Genomic DNA, 18,801 nt, shown 5'->3' with positions numbered 1-18,801 from the left:
TGAAAGTTGTGTGCTGTATTAATCCATAATGTGAGCAACATCAGAAGTGTCACTGATGCGAAATGTATTTGGACCATAAGACAGACGAGCAGAATTAAGACATTTGACCCCTTGTGTCTGCTCCACCATTCCATCATAGCTGATTTATTATCTCTCTCAACCCCATTCTCCTGCCTTTTCCCCGTAAACCTTTGCTCTGATCAATTAAGAACCTAGTTGTGTGTGTTACATTTTCTGAAAAGGCAAAATGATGTTACAGGTTTGGTTTCAGAACTGTAGAGCTCGTCACAAAAAGCACGTGGGTCCCAGTCAGCTGTCAGCTGCCACCATGACCACTGTGCACCAGGAGAACATCTCTCAACCAGCGCTGGATGAAATGGCTTACAGAGCATATGTCACCCCAGATGGGCAGATGTTGACCAGCCTGCACACCTACATGGACGGTGAGTTCACTGTCTGCTGTGACCTAATGAGCAGCAACTCTTGGATTTAGAAAATAACAATATAGGCCCTTCTGTCCATGTCATGCCAACCTTTTAACCTTCTCCAAGATCAGTCTAACCCTTCTCTCCTACACAGCCCAGCATTTTTCCAGTGGCAACTTTTATATAAAAAAAAAGTAAGAAAGAAAAGATTGATTATGAAGGTAAGCTTTTGGGGCAGGTGTGACCTGTACAAAAAGGACAGGTTGCACTCGAATCCTAGGGGGACCAATATCCTGGCGGGGAGATTTGCGAAGGCTACTGGGGAGATTTTAAACTAGAATGGTTGGGGAGTGGGAATCAAATTGAAGAGACTAGGAGAGAGGTGTTAGTTCACAAATAGAGAAAGCTAGTGGACAGTGTGTGAGGGAGGATAGGCAGGAGATGAGAAGGGGAGCGCTTAGACCGAAGATGTAGGGGAGAAGGAAGAAAAAGATGGTTGTTTGCACCATTAGGGATAAACAGAGTAAGAGGTGGAGGGTTTCTTATATGCATCTATTTTAATGCTAGGAGCATTGTAAGAAAGGTGGATGAGCTTAGAGCATGGATTGATACCTGGAAATATGTTGTAGCTATTAGTGAAACGTGGTTGCAGGAGGGGTGTGATTGGCAACTAAATATTCCTGGATTTCATTGTTTCAGGTGTGATAGAATCAGAGGGGCAAGAGGGGGAGGTGTTGCATTGCTTGTCAGAGAAAATATTACAGTGGTGCTTTGGCAGGATAGATTAGAGGGCTCGTCTAGGGAGGCTATTTGGGTGGAATTGAGGAATGGGAAAGGTGTAGTAACACCTATAGGGGTGTATTATAGACCACCTAATGGGGAATGAGAATTGGAGGAGCAAATTTGTAAGGAGATAGCAAATATTTGTAGTAAGCACAAGGTTGTGATTGTGGGAGATTTTAATTTTCCACACATAGACTGGGAAGCTCATTCTGTAAAAGGGCTGGATGGTTTGGAGTTTGTAAAATGTGTGCAGGATAATTTTTTTTTGAGCAATACATAGAGGTACCAACTAGGGAAGGGGCAGTGTTGGATCTCCTGTTAGGGAATGAGATAGGTCAGGTGACGGAGGTATGTGTTGGGGAGTACTTCGGGTCCAGTGATCACAATGCCATTAATTTCAATATAATTATGGAGAAGGATAGGACTGGGCCCAGGGTTGAGATTTTTGATTGGAGAAAGGCTAACTTTGAGGAGATGCGGAAGGATTTAGAAGGAGTGGATTGGGACAATTGTTATATGGGAAGGATGTAATAGAGAAGTGGAGGACATTTAAAGGTGAAATTTTGAGCATACAGAATCTTTATGTTCCTGTTAGATTGGAAGGAAAGGTTAGAAGTTTGAGACAGCCGTGGGTTTTCAAGGGATATTGGAAACTTGGTTTGGGAAAAGAGAGAGATCTACAATAAACATAGGCAGCATGGAGAAAATGAGGTGCTCGAGGAATATAAAGAATGTAAAAAGAATCTTAAAGAGATGAGAAAAGCTAAAAGAAGATATGATGTTGCTTTGGCAAGCAAGGTGAAAATAAATCCAAAGGGTTTCTACAGTTGTATTAATAGTAAATGGATAGTGAGGGATTAAAATTGGTCCCTTAGAGAATCAAAGTGGACAGCTATGTGCAGAGCCAAAAGAGATGGGGGAAAGTTTGAACAATTTCTTCGGTATTCACTAAGGAGAAGGATATTGAATTGTGTGAGGTAAGGGAAACAAATAGGGTAGTTATGGAAACTATGATTAAAGAAGAGGAAGTACTGGCACTTTTAAGGAATATGAAAGTGGATAAGTCTCTGGGTCCTGACAGGATATTCCATAGGACCTTGAGGGAAGTTAGTGTAGAAATAGCAGGGGTTCTGACAGAAATATTTCAAATGTCATTAGAAACGGGTATGGTGCCGGAGGATTGGCGTATTGCTCATGTGGATCCATTGTTTAAAAAGGGTTCTAAAAGTAAACCTAGCAATTATTGGCCTGTGAGTTTGATGTCAGTGGTGGGTAAATTAATGGAAAGTATTCTTAGAGATGGTATATATAACTATCTGGATAGACGGGGTCTGATTAGGAACAGTCAACATGGATTTGTGCGAGGAAGGTTATGTTTGACAAATCTTATTGAATTTTTTGAAGAGGTTACTAGGAAAATTGACCAGGATAAAACAGTGGATGTTGTCTATATGGACTTCAGTAAGGCCTTTGACAAGGTTCCACATGAAGGTTAGTTAGGAAGGTTCAATCATTAGGTATTAATATTGAAGTAGTAAAATGGATTCAACAGTGGCTGGATGGGAGATGCCAGAGAGTAGTGGTGGATAACTGTTTGTCAGGTTGGAGGTCTGTGACTAGTGGTGTGCCTCAGGGATCTGTTCTGGGTCCAATGTTGTTTGTCATATACATTAATGATCTGGATGATGGGGTGGTAAATTGGATTAGTAAGTACGCAGATGATACTAAGATAGGTGGTGTTGTGGATAATGAAGTAGGTTTTCAAAGCTTGCAGAGAGATTTGGGCCAGTTAGAAGAGTGGGCTGAAAGATGGCAGATGGAGTTTAATGCTGATATGTGTGAGGTGCTACATTTTGGGGACCAGAACTTCTTTATTCAGTGGTAGCTGTGTGGAATGAGATTTCAGTAGAAGTGGTAGAGGCAGGTTTGATTTTGTCATTTTAAAACAGGATTAATCAAAATAGGACATAAATGGTAAATGGTAGGGCATTGAGGAATGCAGTAGAACTGAGGGATCTAGGAATAATGGTGTATAGTTCCCTGAGGGTGGAATCTCATGTGGATAGGGCGGTGAAGAAAGCTTTTGGTATGCTGGCCTTTATTAATCAGAGCATTGAGTATAGGAGTTGGGATGTAATGTTAAAATTGTACAAGGCATTGGTGAGGCCAAATTTGGAGTATTGTGTACAGTTCTGGTCACTGAATTATAGGAAAGATGTCAATAAAATTGAGAGAGTACAGAGAAGATTTACTAGAATGTTACCTGGGTTTCAGCACCTAAGTTACAGAGAAAGGTTGAACAAGTTGGATCTTTATTCTTTGGAGCATAGAAGGTTGAGGGGGGGACTTGATAGAGGCGTTTAAAATTATGAGAGGGATAGATAGAGTTGATGTGGATAGGCTTTTTCCATTGAGAGTAGGGGAGATCCAAACAAGAGGACATGAAAGTTAAAGGGCAAAAGTTTAGGGGTAACATGAGGGGGAACTTCTTTACTCAGAGAGTGGTAGCTGTGTGGAATGAGCTTTCAGTAGAAGTGGTAGAGGCAGGTTTGATTTTGTCTTTTTTTAAAAAAAGATAAATTGGATGGGTATATGGACAGGAAAGGAGGGTTATGGGCTGAGTGCAGGTAGATGGGACTAGGTGAGAGTAAGCATTTGACATGGACTAGAAGGGCCGAGGTGGCCTGTTTCTGTGCTGTTATATTGTTATATCCAGTAATATTCGAGGATATAAGTTTCTTTAGATACATATTGTGATAGAGAGGTGAGAGTAGATGTCAGACCTCCGGAAAACAATGCTGGAGAGGTTGCCATGGAGGGCAATGAAATGATGGATGAACTGAATAAGTGTTTTCCATCAGTCTTCACTGTGGGGGAGACAAGCAGTATGCTAGTAGTTCAAGAGTGTCGGGGCAGAAGTATGTGAAGTTGTCATTACCAGGGAGAAGGTTCTTGGGGAAAACTGAATGGTATGAAGGTAGATAAGTCACCTGGACCAGATGATGTACACCCCAGAGTTCTGAAAGAGGTGGCTGAGGAGATGGTGGAAGCATTTGTAATGATCTTTCAAGAATCACTTGATTCTGCAATGGTCCTGGATACACTCCACCCTTCAAGAAGGGAGAGAGGCAGAAGAAAGGAAATTATAGGCCAGTTAGTCTGACCTCAGTGGTTGGGAAGATGTTGGAGTTGATTGTTAAGGATGTGGTTTTGGGGTAATTGGAGTCGTGTGATAAAATGAGGCATAGTCAGCATGGTTTCCCCAAGGGAAAATCTTGCCTTACTAACCTGTTGGAATTCTTTGAAGTAACAAGCAAGATGGACAAAGAAGAATCAGTTGATGTGTTGGATTTTCAGAAGACCTTTGATAAGGTGCCACACATAAGGCAGCTTAAGAACTTGGAGCCACAGGAAAGGTTCTAGCATGGATAAAGCAGTGGCTAATTTGCAGGAGGCAAAGAGTGGGAATCAAGGGAGCCTTTTCTGGTTGGGTGCCGGTGACTAGTAGTGTTCTACAGGTCTGTGTTGGGACTGATTCGCTTTACATTATCAATGACTTGGATGACAGAATTGATGAGTCATGATGAAATGACAGAACAGTTTTGATGGATTAAATGGTTTAATTCTGCTCTGATATCTTATGACCTTTTCTATCATCCACGTGCCTATCTAAGAGTTTCTTAAATGTCCCTAATGTATCCGCCTCTACCACCACCCCTGGTAGCACGTTCCACACACCTACCACTCTGTATTTGTATTTTTTAAAAAAGCCTCTGACACTTTCTCATCTTGTATTAACCATTTAATAAAGGAACAGCAGTTATAATGTGTGCAATAAAGGAACAGCAGTTATAATGGGTGACTTCAATCTACATGTAGACTGGGTGAACCAAATTGGTAAAGGTGCTGAGGAAGAGGATTTCTTGGAATGTATGCGGGATGGTTTTTTGAACCAACATGTCGAGGAACCAACTGGAGAGCAGGCTATTCTGGACTGGGTTTTGAGCAATGAGGAAAGGTTAATTAGCGATCTTGTCGTGAGAGGCCCCTTGGGTAAGAGTGACCATAATATGGTGGGAATTCATTAATATGGAGAGTGACATAGTTAATTCTGAAACAAAGGTTCTGAACTTAGAGGGGTAACTTTGAAGGTATGAGACGTGAATTAGCTAAGATAGACTGGCAAATGACACTTAAAGGATTGACAGTGGATATGCAATGGCAGGCATTTAAAGGTTGCATGGATGAACTACAACAATTGTTCATCCCAGTTTGGCAAAAGAATAAATCAAGGAAGGTAGTGCACCCGTGGCTGACAAGAGAAATTAGGGATAGTATCAATTCCAAAGAAGTAGCATACAAATTGGCCAGAGAAAGTGGCTCACCTGAGGACTGGGAGAAATTCAGAGTTCAGCAGAGGAGGACAAAGGGCTTAATTAGGAAGGGGAAAAAAGATTGAGAGAAAACTGGTGGGGAACATAAAAATGGACTGTAAAAGCTTTTATAGATATGTAAAAAGGAAAAGACTGGTAAAGACAAATGTAGGTCCCCTGCAGACAGAAACAGGTGAATTGATTATGGGGAGCAAGGACATGGCAGACCAATTGAATAATTACTTTGGTTCTGTCTTCACTAAGGAGGACATAATTAATCTTCCAGAAATAGTAAGGGACAGAGGGTCCAGTGAGATGGAGGAACTGAGTGAAATACATGTTAGTAGGGAAGTGGTGTTAGGTAAATTGAAGGGATTGAAGGCAGATAAATCCCCAGGGCCAGATGGTCTGCATCCCAGAGTGCTTAAGGAAGTAGCCCAAGAAATAGTGGATGCATTAGTGATAATTTTTCAAAACTCGTTAGATTCTGGACTAGTTCCTGAGGATTGGAGGGTGGCTAATGTAAGCCCACTTTTTAAAAAAGGAGGGAGAGAGAAACCGGGGAATTATAGACTGGTTAGCCTAACGTCGGTGGTGGGGAAACTGCTGGAGTCAGTTATCAAGGATGTGATAACAGCACATTTGGAAAGCGGTGAAATGATCGGACAAAGTCAGCATGGATTTGTGAAAGGAAAATCATGTCTGACGAATCTCATAGAATTTTTTGAGGATGTAACTAGTAGAGTGGATAGGGGAGAACCAGTGGATGTGGTATATTTGGATTTTCAAAAGGCTTTTGACAAGGTCCCACACAGGAGATTAGTGTGCAAACTTAAAGCACACGGTATTGGGGGTAAGGTATTGGTGTGGGTGGAGAATTGGTTAGCAGACAGGAAGCAAAGAGTGGGAATAAACGGGACCTTTTCAGAATGGCAGGCGGTGACTAGTGGGGTACCGCAAGGCTCAGTGCTGGGACCCCAGTTGTTTACAATATATATTAATGACTTGGATGAGGGAATTAAATGCAGCATCTCCAAGTTTGCGAATGACACGAAGCTGGGTGGCAGTGTTAGCAGTGAGGAGGATGCTAAGAAGATGCAGAGTGACTTGGATAGGTTGGGTGAGTGGGCAAACTCATGGCAGATGCAATTTAATGTGGATAAATGTGAAGTTATCCACTTTGGTGGCAAAAATAGGAAAACAGATTATTATCTGAATGGTGGCCGATTAGGAAAAGGGGAGGTGCAACGAGACCTGGGTGTCATTATACACCAGTCATTGAAAGTGGGCATGCAGGTACAGCAGGTGGTGAAAAAGGCGAATGGTATGCTGGCATTTATAGCGAGAGGATTCGAGTACAGGAGCAGGGAGGTACTACTGCAGTTGTACAAGGCCTTGGTGAGACCACACCTGGAGTATTGTGTGCAGTTTTGGTCCTCTAATCTGAGGAAAGACATCTTTGCCATAGAGGGAGTACAAAGAAGGTTCACCAGATTGATTCCTGGGATGGCAGGACTTTCATATGAAGAAAGACTGGATGAACTGGGCTTGTACTCGTTGGAATTTAGAAGATTGAGGGGGGATCTGATTGAAACGTATAAGATCCTAAAGGGATTGGACAGGCTAGATGCAGGAAGATTGTTCCCGATGTTGGGGAAGTCCAGAACGAGGGGTCACAGTTTGAGGATAGAGGGGAAGCCTTTTAGGACCGAGATTAGGAAAAACTTCTTCACACAGAGAGTGGTGAATCTGTGGAATTCTCTGCCACAGGAAACTGTTGAGGCCGGTTCATTGGCTATGTTTAAGAGGGAGTTAGATATGGCCCTTGTGGCTACAGGGGTCAGGGGGTATGGAGGGAAGGCTGGGGCGGGGTTCTGAGTTGGATGATCAGCCATGATCATAATAAATGGCGGTGCAGGCTTGAAGGGCCGAATGGCCTACTCCTGCACCTATTTTCTATGTTTCTATTTCTGCCCAGGTTTTGCTGGCTGTCCACTAGATCATCCCTCATCTTGTACACCTCAATTAAGTTATCTCTCGTATTCATTCACTTCAAAGGGGTAAACTTGGCTTGCTCAACCCATCCTCTAAGCTGGGCAGCATCCTGGTAAATCCCCTCTGCACCCTTTCTAAAGCTTCCACATCCTTCCTATAGTGAGGTGACCAGAACTGAACACAATATTCCAAAAGTGGTCTAACCAGGGCTTTGCAGAGCTGCAACATTACCTCATGGCTCTTGATCTCAGTCCCCTAGCTAATGAAGGCCAACACACCACACCATAATGCTCAGCAAATTTGAGGAATCTGGACATGGACCCCAAGATCTCTCTGTTCCTCCACACTACTAAGAATTCATTAATTTAAATTGCCTTCAGCTGACATGAGGGTGGATCATTTCTACCTTCTGGTCTGATAAGGCAAACCTTTGCTTCTATGCATCTTGATCTGTGGAATGCATCACCTCAAGGTTCAAATTTTGGTTTATTGTCATGGGCACACACACTGATTGTATAAATACAATCAAAATGAGCCTTTTCTGCCTAGCAGTATAGTACATGGCAGCCAAGTTAACAGATTGAAATTAATGTAAATTTTATGATTTGCATGACAACAATAAACGTAACATTGGTGCCAATTGAGGGGAGTAAGGAAATGAAGTTCAAGGTAGTCTTGGGGGATTTTCAGGTTGACTCAAGAACCTGATGGTATGGGAAGAAACTGAACCTTCAGGTGTGGGCTTTTCAGCTCCTGATGGCAGCATTAATAAGAAGGTATGGCCTGGATTGTGGATGTCACCTTCCTGAGCTGTCACCTCTTGTAGATGATCTCAATAATGGAGAAAGCTGTATCCACAATGGAATTGGCCAAGTCAGGAGGTTGTCAGCAAAGTCCAAATCTTGTTGGAAAGGAGAATTGTGAGAGACGTGGAGTTCTGTAGTCCTCTTTACAATACTTCAGTTTGCAAAATTTTATTGCAAGGTTTCAGAAATAGGAATGGAAACACTCAGCAAGTCAGCCTCTGGAGAGAAAAACAGTGAATGTTTCATATCAAAGAGCCTTGTCTTCAATCTGAAACATTGTTTTTCCTCTCTCTACATAGGCAAACTGAGTGTTTCTGACAGCTGGTGTAGGTGTTGATTGTTGGTAGGCCTTACACAATAAATGGTAGGGCACTGAGGAGTGTGGTAGAACAAAGGGATATGGGAAAACAGGTCCATAATCCATTGGAAGTGATGTCACAGGTAGATAGGGTTGTAAAGCTTTTGGAACATCGGCCTTAATAAATCAAGATATTGACTACAGGGTTTGGAATGTTATGGTGAAGTTGTACAAGTTTTTAAATAAAAAAGCAAATTTCTACAGATATACTGTGGAGAGCATTTTGAGTGATTGCATCACTATCTGGTTTGGAGACTCCAATGTACAGGATCAGGAAGAAACTTTAAAGGGTTGTAACACACAAAATGTTGGAGGAACACAGCAGATGAGGCAGCATCTACGGAGAGGAAAAAGCAGGTGATGTCTTGGGCTGAGACACTTCATCAGACCTTAAACTCAGCAAGCTCCATCATGGGCACTAGCCTCCCCACCATTGCAGAAGTCTTCAAAAGGTGATACCTCAAAAAGTAGCATCTATCATTAAGGACCCCACCACCCAGGACATGCCCTCTTTGCATTACTACCCATCTTGAAGGAGCTACAGGAACTCAAACATGTTAGAACAGTTTCTCTGCTGACAGATAACTGAATAGTCAATGAATCAACATTACTTCAGTATTTTTCTTATTGCACTGATTTTTTTACTTATTGTAACTTGCAGTAATTTTTAATGCACTGCTCCATACTGTTTCTTCTAAACAACATTTCACAACCTGTATCAGTATCTGTTCTGTAGATGTGTAGTGGAGTGTCTATGGACTGGTTGCATCATGGACTGGTGTGGAAGCACCAATGCCCCCAAACAGAAAATCCTAAAAAAGAGTAGTGACTACAGCCCAGTCCATCATGGATAACGTCTTCCCGACCATTTAGTACATCTATGTGGAGTGTGGTCGCAGGAAAATGGTATCCATCTTCAGGGACCCCCACCACCCAGGATATGCTCTCTTCTCACTGCTGCCATCAGGAAGCAGGAACAGGAGCCTTGGGGACTCGTACCACCAGGTCTGGGAACAGTTATTACCCCTCAACCATCAGGCTCTTGAACCAGAGGGGATAACTTCACTCACCCCATTACTAAACTTCCCACAACCTATGGACTCACTTTCAAGGACTCTTCATCTCATGTTCTCCATATTTATTGCTTATTTATTATATTTTTTTTGTTTTTGCACAGTTGTCCTTCACACACTGGCTGTTTGCCCTATTGGTGCAGGCTTACTCTGGTTCTACTGGATTGATTGAGAAAATGAGTGAGTTGTATACAGTGACATTTTGCACTTTGATAATAAACCTGATTCTGTTTCTCCAACAGTGCAGCCACCGTCACTGGGGCTCCAAACTCTTGCCTCTCATGTGATGACGGAGTTGCCCACAGGTCATGCGTGAATCCCCTTTCTCAGCAGCTTTGACCACTGGATTGTCAGCTTGGGCAACTTTCCACAGTGCTGTGTGAGGAAATTTCCTGTCTCTCCCCCACTGCCCCCCAATATTCTATTTATTGACATACTTTGTACTAGTGGAGCACTTTGACTAATTCCTGGACACAAGCGTGCCAAATGTTTACAATCTTGACCTTTGTGTGTAAATGTTACACTTGTTTATATTGCTAAGTTATTGTATGTTTTCAGTGTTGCTAACTCTGTTTTATACTGTTGACTATTGACAGAAAGGAACATGAAGTCCTGTTGTTTCACTGTTTAAGTTGGCACCTTTTGGATTCTGGACATAAAAAATAAACATTTGCTACTGTTGTTACTAGTTCTGCCTTGAATAGAATTTGCATTGTAGAGATTCCACTTGCCCTAGTGTTGAAATCATTGCTCTTTACCTGAGGAGGGGGAGTGAATAAACATGACCCTTGTTTGGAATGAGAACACTTTAATTCCTATCCCCATTCCTGTTCTGATATGTCGGCCATGGCCTCTTCTGATGGGGCCACTCTCAGGGTGGAGGAGTAACACTTTGTGTTTGCTCTAGGTAGCCTCAACCTGATGGCATGAACCTGGATTTCCCCTTCCAGTAATTTTTTTTCTTTTTCCAATTTTTTCCATTTTTTAAAAAAAATTTCCTTCCCTGTTCTCTTCAATTCCCCATACTGGCCTCTTGTTTCCTCTCCTCATCTTCCTATCATCTACCATTGTCTTTCTTCACTGGCCTAGTCTCCTCTATCAGATTACCTCCTGTACTGAATAAAGTGGCCAATGAATGAGTGGTGTTCTGCTGAAACCATCCACTTCAAGGTTATGTGCATTTAGAAATGCTCTTCTGCACACAACTGTTGTAACACATTGAGTTACTGTCACCTTCCTGTCAGTTTGAACCACTCTAGCCATTCTCCTCTGCCCTCTGTCATTAACAAGGTGTTTTCACCCACAGAACCGCTGCCCACTGGATGTTGTTTTCGTTTGTTTTTCACTCCATTCTCTGTAAACTCTAGAGATTGTGTGGAAATCTCAGGAGATCAGTTTCTGAGATACTCAAATCACCCTGTCTGGCACTAACCTTCATTCTATGGTCAAAGTCACTCAAACTTGGTCACAAAGTCATTTCGTCCTCATTCTGATGTTTGATTTGAACAACTGAATCTCTTGACCACATCTGCATACTTTTATTTTTTGAGTTGCTGTCACATGGTTGACTGATTAGATATTTGCATTAATGAGCAGGTACAAAAGTGTCCCTGATAAAGTGGCCACTGAGTGCATAGCTGGGTTTCTGAATCATCATAATTTTTCTTATTTCAGTTCCTCTATGAATTTATTTTTGAGTTCTCTATGACAATTTGAGCAAGATGGAGAGGATATATTCTCTGTTGTAGCAAGGGAAAATGCAAACAGGCTTCTGGTTGAGTGAGACAGGAACTAGAGCTCATAGGTTAAGGGTGAAAGGTGATATATTCAAGGGGAAATTGTGGGGGAACTTCACTCAGTGATGAGAATGTGGAACGACCTGCCCGTGGAAGTGGTGGATGTGGGTTCAATTTCAACATACAAGAAGTTTGGATAATTACAGGGATGGGAGGGGTCTGTTAGAACAGAAGACATAAGGAGCAGAATTGGGCCATTCATCTCCACCATTTCATCATGGCTGATCTATTTCCCTGTCAAACCCCATGCACTTGCCTTCTCCCCATAACCTTTCATACCCTGACTAACTAATCAAGAAGCTATCAACTTCTGTCCTAAATACACCCAATGACCTGGCCTCTACAGCTATCCATGGCAATGAATTCCACAGATTCACCACCCTCTGGCTAAAGAAATTCCTCCATCACCATTCCAAATAAACATCCCTCTATTGAGGTTGTACCCTCTGTTTCTAGCCTACCCCACTATAGGAAATATCCTTTCCACATCCACTCTATCAAAGCCTTTCACCACTTGATAAGTTTCAGTGAGGTCACCCCCATCCTTCTAAATTCCATTGTGTGTAGGCCCACAATCATCAAACAATCGAAGAAGGAGTCTGAGAGTCTGAGTGGGAGTGCCGAAAAAGAGATTTTTGAAATTTTCGTTATTTTTTTCTCCAACGGCTTTCTGAGAGGCGGGACTGCGCAGGCGTGTGACGTCGGGCAGTGCAGCGCGGCAGATTTAAAAGGGCAGACATCCTGCTTCGGATTTGATTCGAAGAAGGAGTCTGAGAGTCTGAGTGGGAGTGCCGAAAAAGAGATTTTTGAAATTTTCGTTATTTTTTTTTCTCCAACGGCTTTCTGAGAGGCGGGACTGCGCAGGCGTGTGACGTCGGGCAGTGCAGCGCGGCAGATTTAAAAGGGCAGACATCCTGCTTCGGATTTGATTCGAAGAAGGAGTCTGAGAGTCTGAGTGGGAGTGCCGAAAAAGAGATTTTTGAAATTTTCGTTATTTTTTTTTCTCCAACGGCTTTCTGAGAGGCGGGACTGCGCAGGCGTGTGACGTAGGGCAGTGCAGCGCGGCAGATTTAAAAGGAACAGAGCCTCATAGAGCGGGCAGCGTAGTTTGCGGGCGGCGGAGTGAGCCGAGAGCAGAGTGAAGACTTAAGGGCTTCGGCTCACCGGGCTTAGGCGGAAGCGGGTGAGGCGAGGAAGGTTTGACATTCATTTTCTGTTGCTATTTGAGGAGAGGGGCATTATGACTGTGAGGGCAGTTTGCTGTTCTCGGTGTCGGATGTGGGAGGCCCTGGAGTCTCCAAGCCTCCCGGACGTCTACATCTGCGCCAAGTGCATCGAGATGCAGCTCCTAAGGGACCGCGTTACGGAACTGGAGCTGCAGCTCGATGACCTTCGTCAGGTCAGGGAGAGTGAGGAGGTGATAGAGAGGAGTGGAAGGCAGGTGGTCACGCCGGGGCCACGGGAGGCAGACAAGTGGGTCACGGTTAGGAGGGGGAAGGGGAAAAGGAAGGTGATGGGGAGTACCCCGGCGGCTGTGCCCCTTAACAACAGGTACTCCTGTTTGAGTACTGTTGGGGGGGACAGCTTACCCGGGGGAAGCGACAGTGGCCCTGCCTCCGGCACAGAGTCTGGCCCTGTAGCTCAGAAGGGTAGGGCAAGGAAGAGGAGGGCAGTTGTGATAGGGGACTCGATAGTAAGGGGGTCAGATAGGCGATTCTGTGGACGCAGTCCAGAGACTCGGATGGTAGTTTGCCTCCCTGGTGCCAGGGTCCGGGATATTTCTGATCGTGTCCAAGATATCCTGAAGTGGGAGGGTGAAGAGCCAGAGGTCCTGGTACATATAGGTACCAATGACATAGGTAGGAAAAGGGATGAGGTCCTGAAAGAAGAATATAGGGAGCTAGGAAGGGAGTTGAGAAAAAGGACCGCAAAGGTAGTAATCTCGGGATTACTGCCTGTGCCACGCGACAGTGAGAGTAGGAATGCGATGAGGTGGAGGATAAATGCGTGGCTGAGGGATTGGAGCAGGGGGCAGGGATTCAAGTTTTTGGATCATTGGGACCTCTTTTGGCGCAGGTGTGACCTGTACAAAAAGGACGGGTTACACTTAAATCCTCGGGGGACCAATATCCTGGCAGGGAGATTAGCGGGGGCTACTGAGGTGACTTTAAACTAGAATGGTTGGGGGGTGGGAATCAAATTAAAGCGGCTAGGTGTGAGGAGGTTAGTTCACAACAGAGGGATGGGAACCAGTGCAGAGAGACAGAGGGGTGTAAAGTGAGCGTAGAAGCAAAAAGTACAAAGGGGAAAAGTAAAAGTGGCAGGCCGACAAATCCAGGGCAAGCATTAAAAAGGGCTAAGAGAGTTGTAAAAGAGTGCCTGAAGGCTTTATGTGTCAATGCAAGGAGCATTCGTAATAAGGTGGATGAATTGAAAGTGCAGATTGTTATTAATGATTATGATATAGTTGGGATCACAGAGACATGGCTCCAGGGTGACCAGGGATGGGAGCTCAACGTTCAGGGATATTCAATATTCAGGAGGGATAGACACGAAGGAAGGGGAGGTGGGGTGGCGTTGCTGGTTAAAAAAGAGATTAACGCAATAGAAAGGAAGGACATAAGCCGGGAAGATGTGGAATCGATATGGGTAGAGCTGCGTAACACTAAGGGGCAGAAGACGCTGGTGGGAGTTGTGTACAGGCCACCTAACAGTAGTAGTGAGGTCGGAGATGGTATTAAACAGGAAATTAGAAATGTGTGCAATAAAGGAACAGCAGTTATAATGGGTGACTTCAATCTACATGTAGACTGGGTGAACCAAATTGGTAAAGGTGCTGAGGAAGAGGATTTCTTGGAATGTATGCGGGATGGTTTTTTGAACCAACATGTCGAGGAACCGACTAGAGAGCAGGCTATTCTGGACTGGGTTTTGAGCAATGAGGAAGGGTTAATTAGCGATCTTGTCGTGAGAGGCCCCTTGGGTAAGAGTGACCATAATATGGTGGAATTCTTCATTAACATGGAGAGTGACGTAGTTAATTCAGAAACAAAGGTTCTGAACTTAAAGAGGGGTAACTTTGAAGGTATGAGACATGAATTAGCTAAGATAGACTGGCAAATGACACTTCAAGGATTGACGGTGGATATGCAATGGCAGGCATTTAAAGGTTGCATGGATGAACTACAACAATTGTTCATCCCAGTTTGGCAAAAGAATAAATCAAGGAAGGTAGTGCACCCGTGGCTGACAAGAGAAATTAGGGATAGTATCAATTCCAAAGAAGTAGCATACAAATTAGCCAGAGAAAGTGGCTCACCTGAGGACTGGGAGAAATTCAGAGTTCAGCAGAGGAGGACAAAGGGCTTAATTAGGAAGGGGAAAAAAGATTATGAGAGAAAACTGGCAGAGAACATAAAAACGGACTGTAAAAGCTTTTATAGATATGTAAAAAGGAAAAGACTGATAAAGACAAATGTAGGTCCCCTGCAAACAGAAACAGGTGAATTGATTATGGGGAGCAAGGACATGGCAGACCAATTGAATAATTACTTTGGTTCTGTCTTCACTAAGGAGGACATAAATAATCTTCCAGAAATAGTAAGGGACAGAGGGTCCAGTGAGATGGAGGAACTGAGCGAAATACATGTTAGTAGGGAAGTGGTGTTAGGTAAATTGAAGGGATTGAAGGCAGATAAATCCCCAGGGCCAGATGGTCTGCATCCCAGAGTGCTTAAGGAAGTGGCCCAAGAAATAGTGGATGCATTAGTGATAATTTTTCAAAACTCGTTAGATTCTGGACTAGTTCCTGAGGATTGGAGGGTGGCTAATGTAACCCCACTTTTTAAAAAAGGAGGGAGAGAGAAACCGGGGAATTATAGGCCGGTTAGCCTAACGTCGGTGGTGGGGAAACTGCTGGAGTCAGTTATCAAGGATGTGATAACAGCACATTTGGAAAGCGGTGAAATGATCGGACAAAGTCAGCATGGATTTGTGAAAGGAAAATCATGTCTGACGAATCTCATAGAATTTTTTGAGGATGTAACTAGTAGAGTGGATAGGGGAGAACCAGTGGATGTGGTATATTTGGATTTTCAAAAGGCTTTTGACAAGGTCCCACATAGGAGATTAGTGTGCAAACTTAAAGCACACGGTATTGGGGGTAAGGTATTGGTGTGGGTGGAGAATTGGTTAGCAGACAGGAAGCAAAGAGTGGGAATAAACGGGACCTTTTCAGAATGGCAGGCGGTGACTAGTGGGGTACCGCAAGGCTCAGTGCTGGGACCCCAGTTGTTTACAATATATATTAATGACTTGGATGAGGGAATTAAATGCAGCATCTCCAAGTTTGCGGATGACACGAAGCTGGGTGGCAGTGTTAGCAGTGAGGAGGATGCTAAGAGGATGCAGGGTGACTTGGATAGGTTGGGTGAGTGGGCAAACTCATGGCAGATGCAATTTAATGTGGATAAATGTGAAGTTATCCACTTTGGTGGCAAAAATAGGAAAACAGATTATTATCTGAATGGTGGCCGATTAGGAAAAGGGGAGGTGCAACGAGACCTGGGTGTCATTATACACCAGTCATTGAAAGTGGGCATGCACGTACAGCAGGCGGTGAAAAAGGCGAACGGTATGCTGGCATTTATAGCGAGAGGATTCGAGTACAGGAGCAGGGAGGTACTACTGCAGTTGTACAAGGCCTTGGTGAGATCACACCTGGAGTATTGTGTGCAGTTTTGGTCCCCTAATCTGAGGAAAGACATCTTTGCCATAGAGGGAGTACAAAGAAGGTTCACCAGATTGATTCCTGGGATGGCAGGTCTTTCATATGAAGAAAGACTGGATGAACTGGGTTTGTACTCGTTGGAATTTAGAAGATTGAGGGGGGATCTGATTGAAACGTATAAGATCCTAAAGGGATTGGACAGGCTAGATGCAGGAAGATTGTTCCCGATGTTGGGGAGGTCTAGAACGAGGGGTCACAGTTTGAGGATAGAGGGGAAGCCTTTTAGGACCGAGGTTAGGAAAAACTTCTTCACACAGAGAGTGGTGAATCTGTGGAATTCTCTGCCACAGCAAACTGTTGAGGCCAGTTCATTAGCTATGTTTAAAAGGAAGTTAGATATGGCCCTTGTGGCTACAGGGGTCAGGGGGTATGGAGGGAAGGCTGGGTTCTGAGTTGGATGATCAGCCATGATCATAATAAATGGCGGTGCAGGCTCGAAGGGCCGAATGGCCTACTCCTGCACCTATTTTCTATGTTTCTATGTTTCTAATCCTCAAATGCTAATCCTTTAATTCCCAGTATTGATCTCACGAACCTCCTCTGACCCCTTTCCAATGTCAGTGTATCCTTTCTTGGATGATGGTTCACAATACTCCAAGTGAGGTCTCACCACTGCTTTATAAAAAGTCTCAACATTACATTCTTGTTTTTATATGCTAGTCCTCTTGAAATAAATTTCAACATTACATTTGGCATCTTCACCACTGACCCAACCTGCAAAATAACCTTTGGGGAATCCTGCACAAGGCCTCCCAAGTCCCTTTGCACCTTAGATTTTTGAATTTTCTCTCCATTTTGAAAATAGTTGACCTTTTTTCTTCTACCAAGGTGTATGACCATACATTTCCCATCATCGTGTTTCATCTGCGCCACTTTGTCCATTCTCCTAATCCAAGTCCTTCTGCAGCTTCTCTACTTCCTCAAAACTACCTGCTCCTCAACCTATCTTATCACCTGCAGACTTTGCAACAAAGCCATCAATTGATCATCCAAATTATTGACACAATATAAAAAGAATTGGTCCCAACACAGAACTCTGTGGAACACCACTGGCAGTCAACAAGAAATGGCTCCCTTTATTCCCATTCTTTGCCTCCAGCCAATCAGCCATTCCTTTATCCATGCCAGAATATTTCCTGTAATACCAAGGACTCTTAACTTGTTCAGCAGCCTCGTGTGGGACCTTATCAAGGTCTTTCTGAAATTCCAAGTATACAACATCCACCGATTCTCCTTCGTCTATCCTGCTTGTTATTACTTCAAAGAATTCCAACAGGTTAGTTGGGCAAGATTTTCCCTTGAAAACATGCTGACCACAGCCTACTTTTTCATGTGCCCAGAAACTACATCTTTAACAATTGACTCCAACATCTTCCAAAACAGTGAAGTCAGACTAAATGGCCTATAATTTTTCTTCTGCTTCCCTCCCTTCTTGAGTGGAGAAATATTTGCAATTTTCCAGTCCTCTGGAAACATTCCTGAATTGAGTGATCCTCCATGATTTCCTCGGCTAGTTCTTTCAGAATCCTGGGGTGTAGTCCATTTGGTCCAGGTGACTTATCCAGCTTCAGAACTTTCAATTTCCCAAGCACCTTCTCCTTCATAATGGCATCTACCCTCACTTCTACCCCCTGACACACTCATACTTCTGGCATACTACTCGTGTCTTCCACAGTGAAAACCATAGAAACTAAGTGCAGAAACAGGCCCTTTGGCCCTTCTTGGCTGTGCCGAACCATTTTCTGCCGAGTCCCACTGAGCTGCACACGGACCATATCCCTCCATTCACCTCCCATCCATGTATCTGTCCAATTTATTCTTAAATGTTAAAAAAGAACCTGCATTTACCACCTCAACTGGCAGCTCATTCCACACTCCCACCACTCTCTGTGTGAAGAAGCGCCCCCCCCCAATGTTCCCTTTAAACTCCCCCCCCCCCCCCACCCTTAACCCATGTCCTCTGGTTTATTTCTCCCCTTGCCTCAGTGGAAAAAGCCTGCTTGCATTCATTCTATCTATACCCATCATAATTTTATATACCTCTATCAAATCTCCCCTCATTCTTCTACGCTCCAGGGAATAAAGTCCTAACCTATTCAACCTTTCTCTGTAACTGAGTTTCTCAAGTCCTGGCAACATCCTTGTAAACCTTCTCTGCACTCTTTCAACCTTATTTATATCCTTCCTGTAATTTGGTGACCAAAACTGAACACAATACTCCAGATTCGGCCTCACCAATGCCTTATACAACCTCATCATAACATTCCAGCTCTTATACTTAATACTTTGATTAATAAAGGCCAATGTACCAAAAGCTCTCTTTACGACCCTATCTACCTGTGATGCCACTTTTAGGGAATTTTGTGTCTATATTCCCAGATCCCTCTGTTCTACTGCACTCCT

The 18,801-nt window shown here is 43.6% G+C and overlaps 1 protein-coding gene across 3 annotated transcripts in view; it reads left to right on the top strand.

The window, feature by feature from the left end:
• The window catches only part of lhx8a (LIM homeobox 8a), a 47,309-nt gene extending 36,838 nt beyond the window's left edge, over positions 1 to 10,471 (top strand). For all 3 annotated transcript variants that reach the window (XM_063065075.1, XM_063065077.1, XM_063065076.1), the window contains 2 exons: positions 260 to 443; positions 10,056 to 10,471. In XM_063065075.1, coding sequence (XP_062921145.1) covers positions 260 to 443; positions 10,056 to 10,129 — 258 coding nt within the window. In that variant the 3' untranslated portion in view covers positions 10,130 to 10,471. The remainder of the gene's footprint in view (positions 1 to 259; positions 444 to 10,055) is intronic.
• The last annotated feature ends 8,330 nt before the right edge of the window (positions 10,472 to 18,801 follow it).

Source organism: Mobula hypostoma, chromosome 12, assembly GCF_963921235.1.
Source record: "Mobula hypostoma chromosome 12, sMobHyp1.1, whole genome shotgun sequence".
Taxonomy (NCBI): Eukaryota; Metazoa; Chordata; class Chondrichthyes; order Myliobatiformes; family Myliobatidae; genus Mobula; species Mobula hypostoma.
Note: the sequence above shows the minus strand (reverse complement) of the source record. Positions and strands in the feature narration are given on the sequence as shown.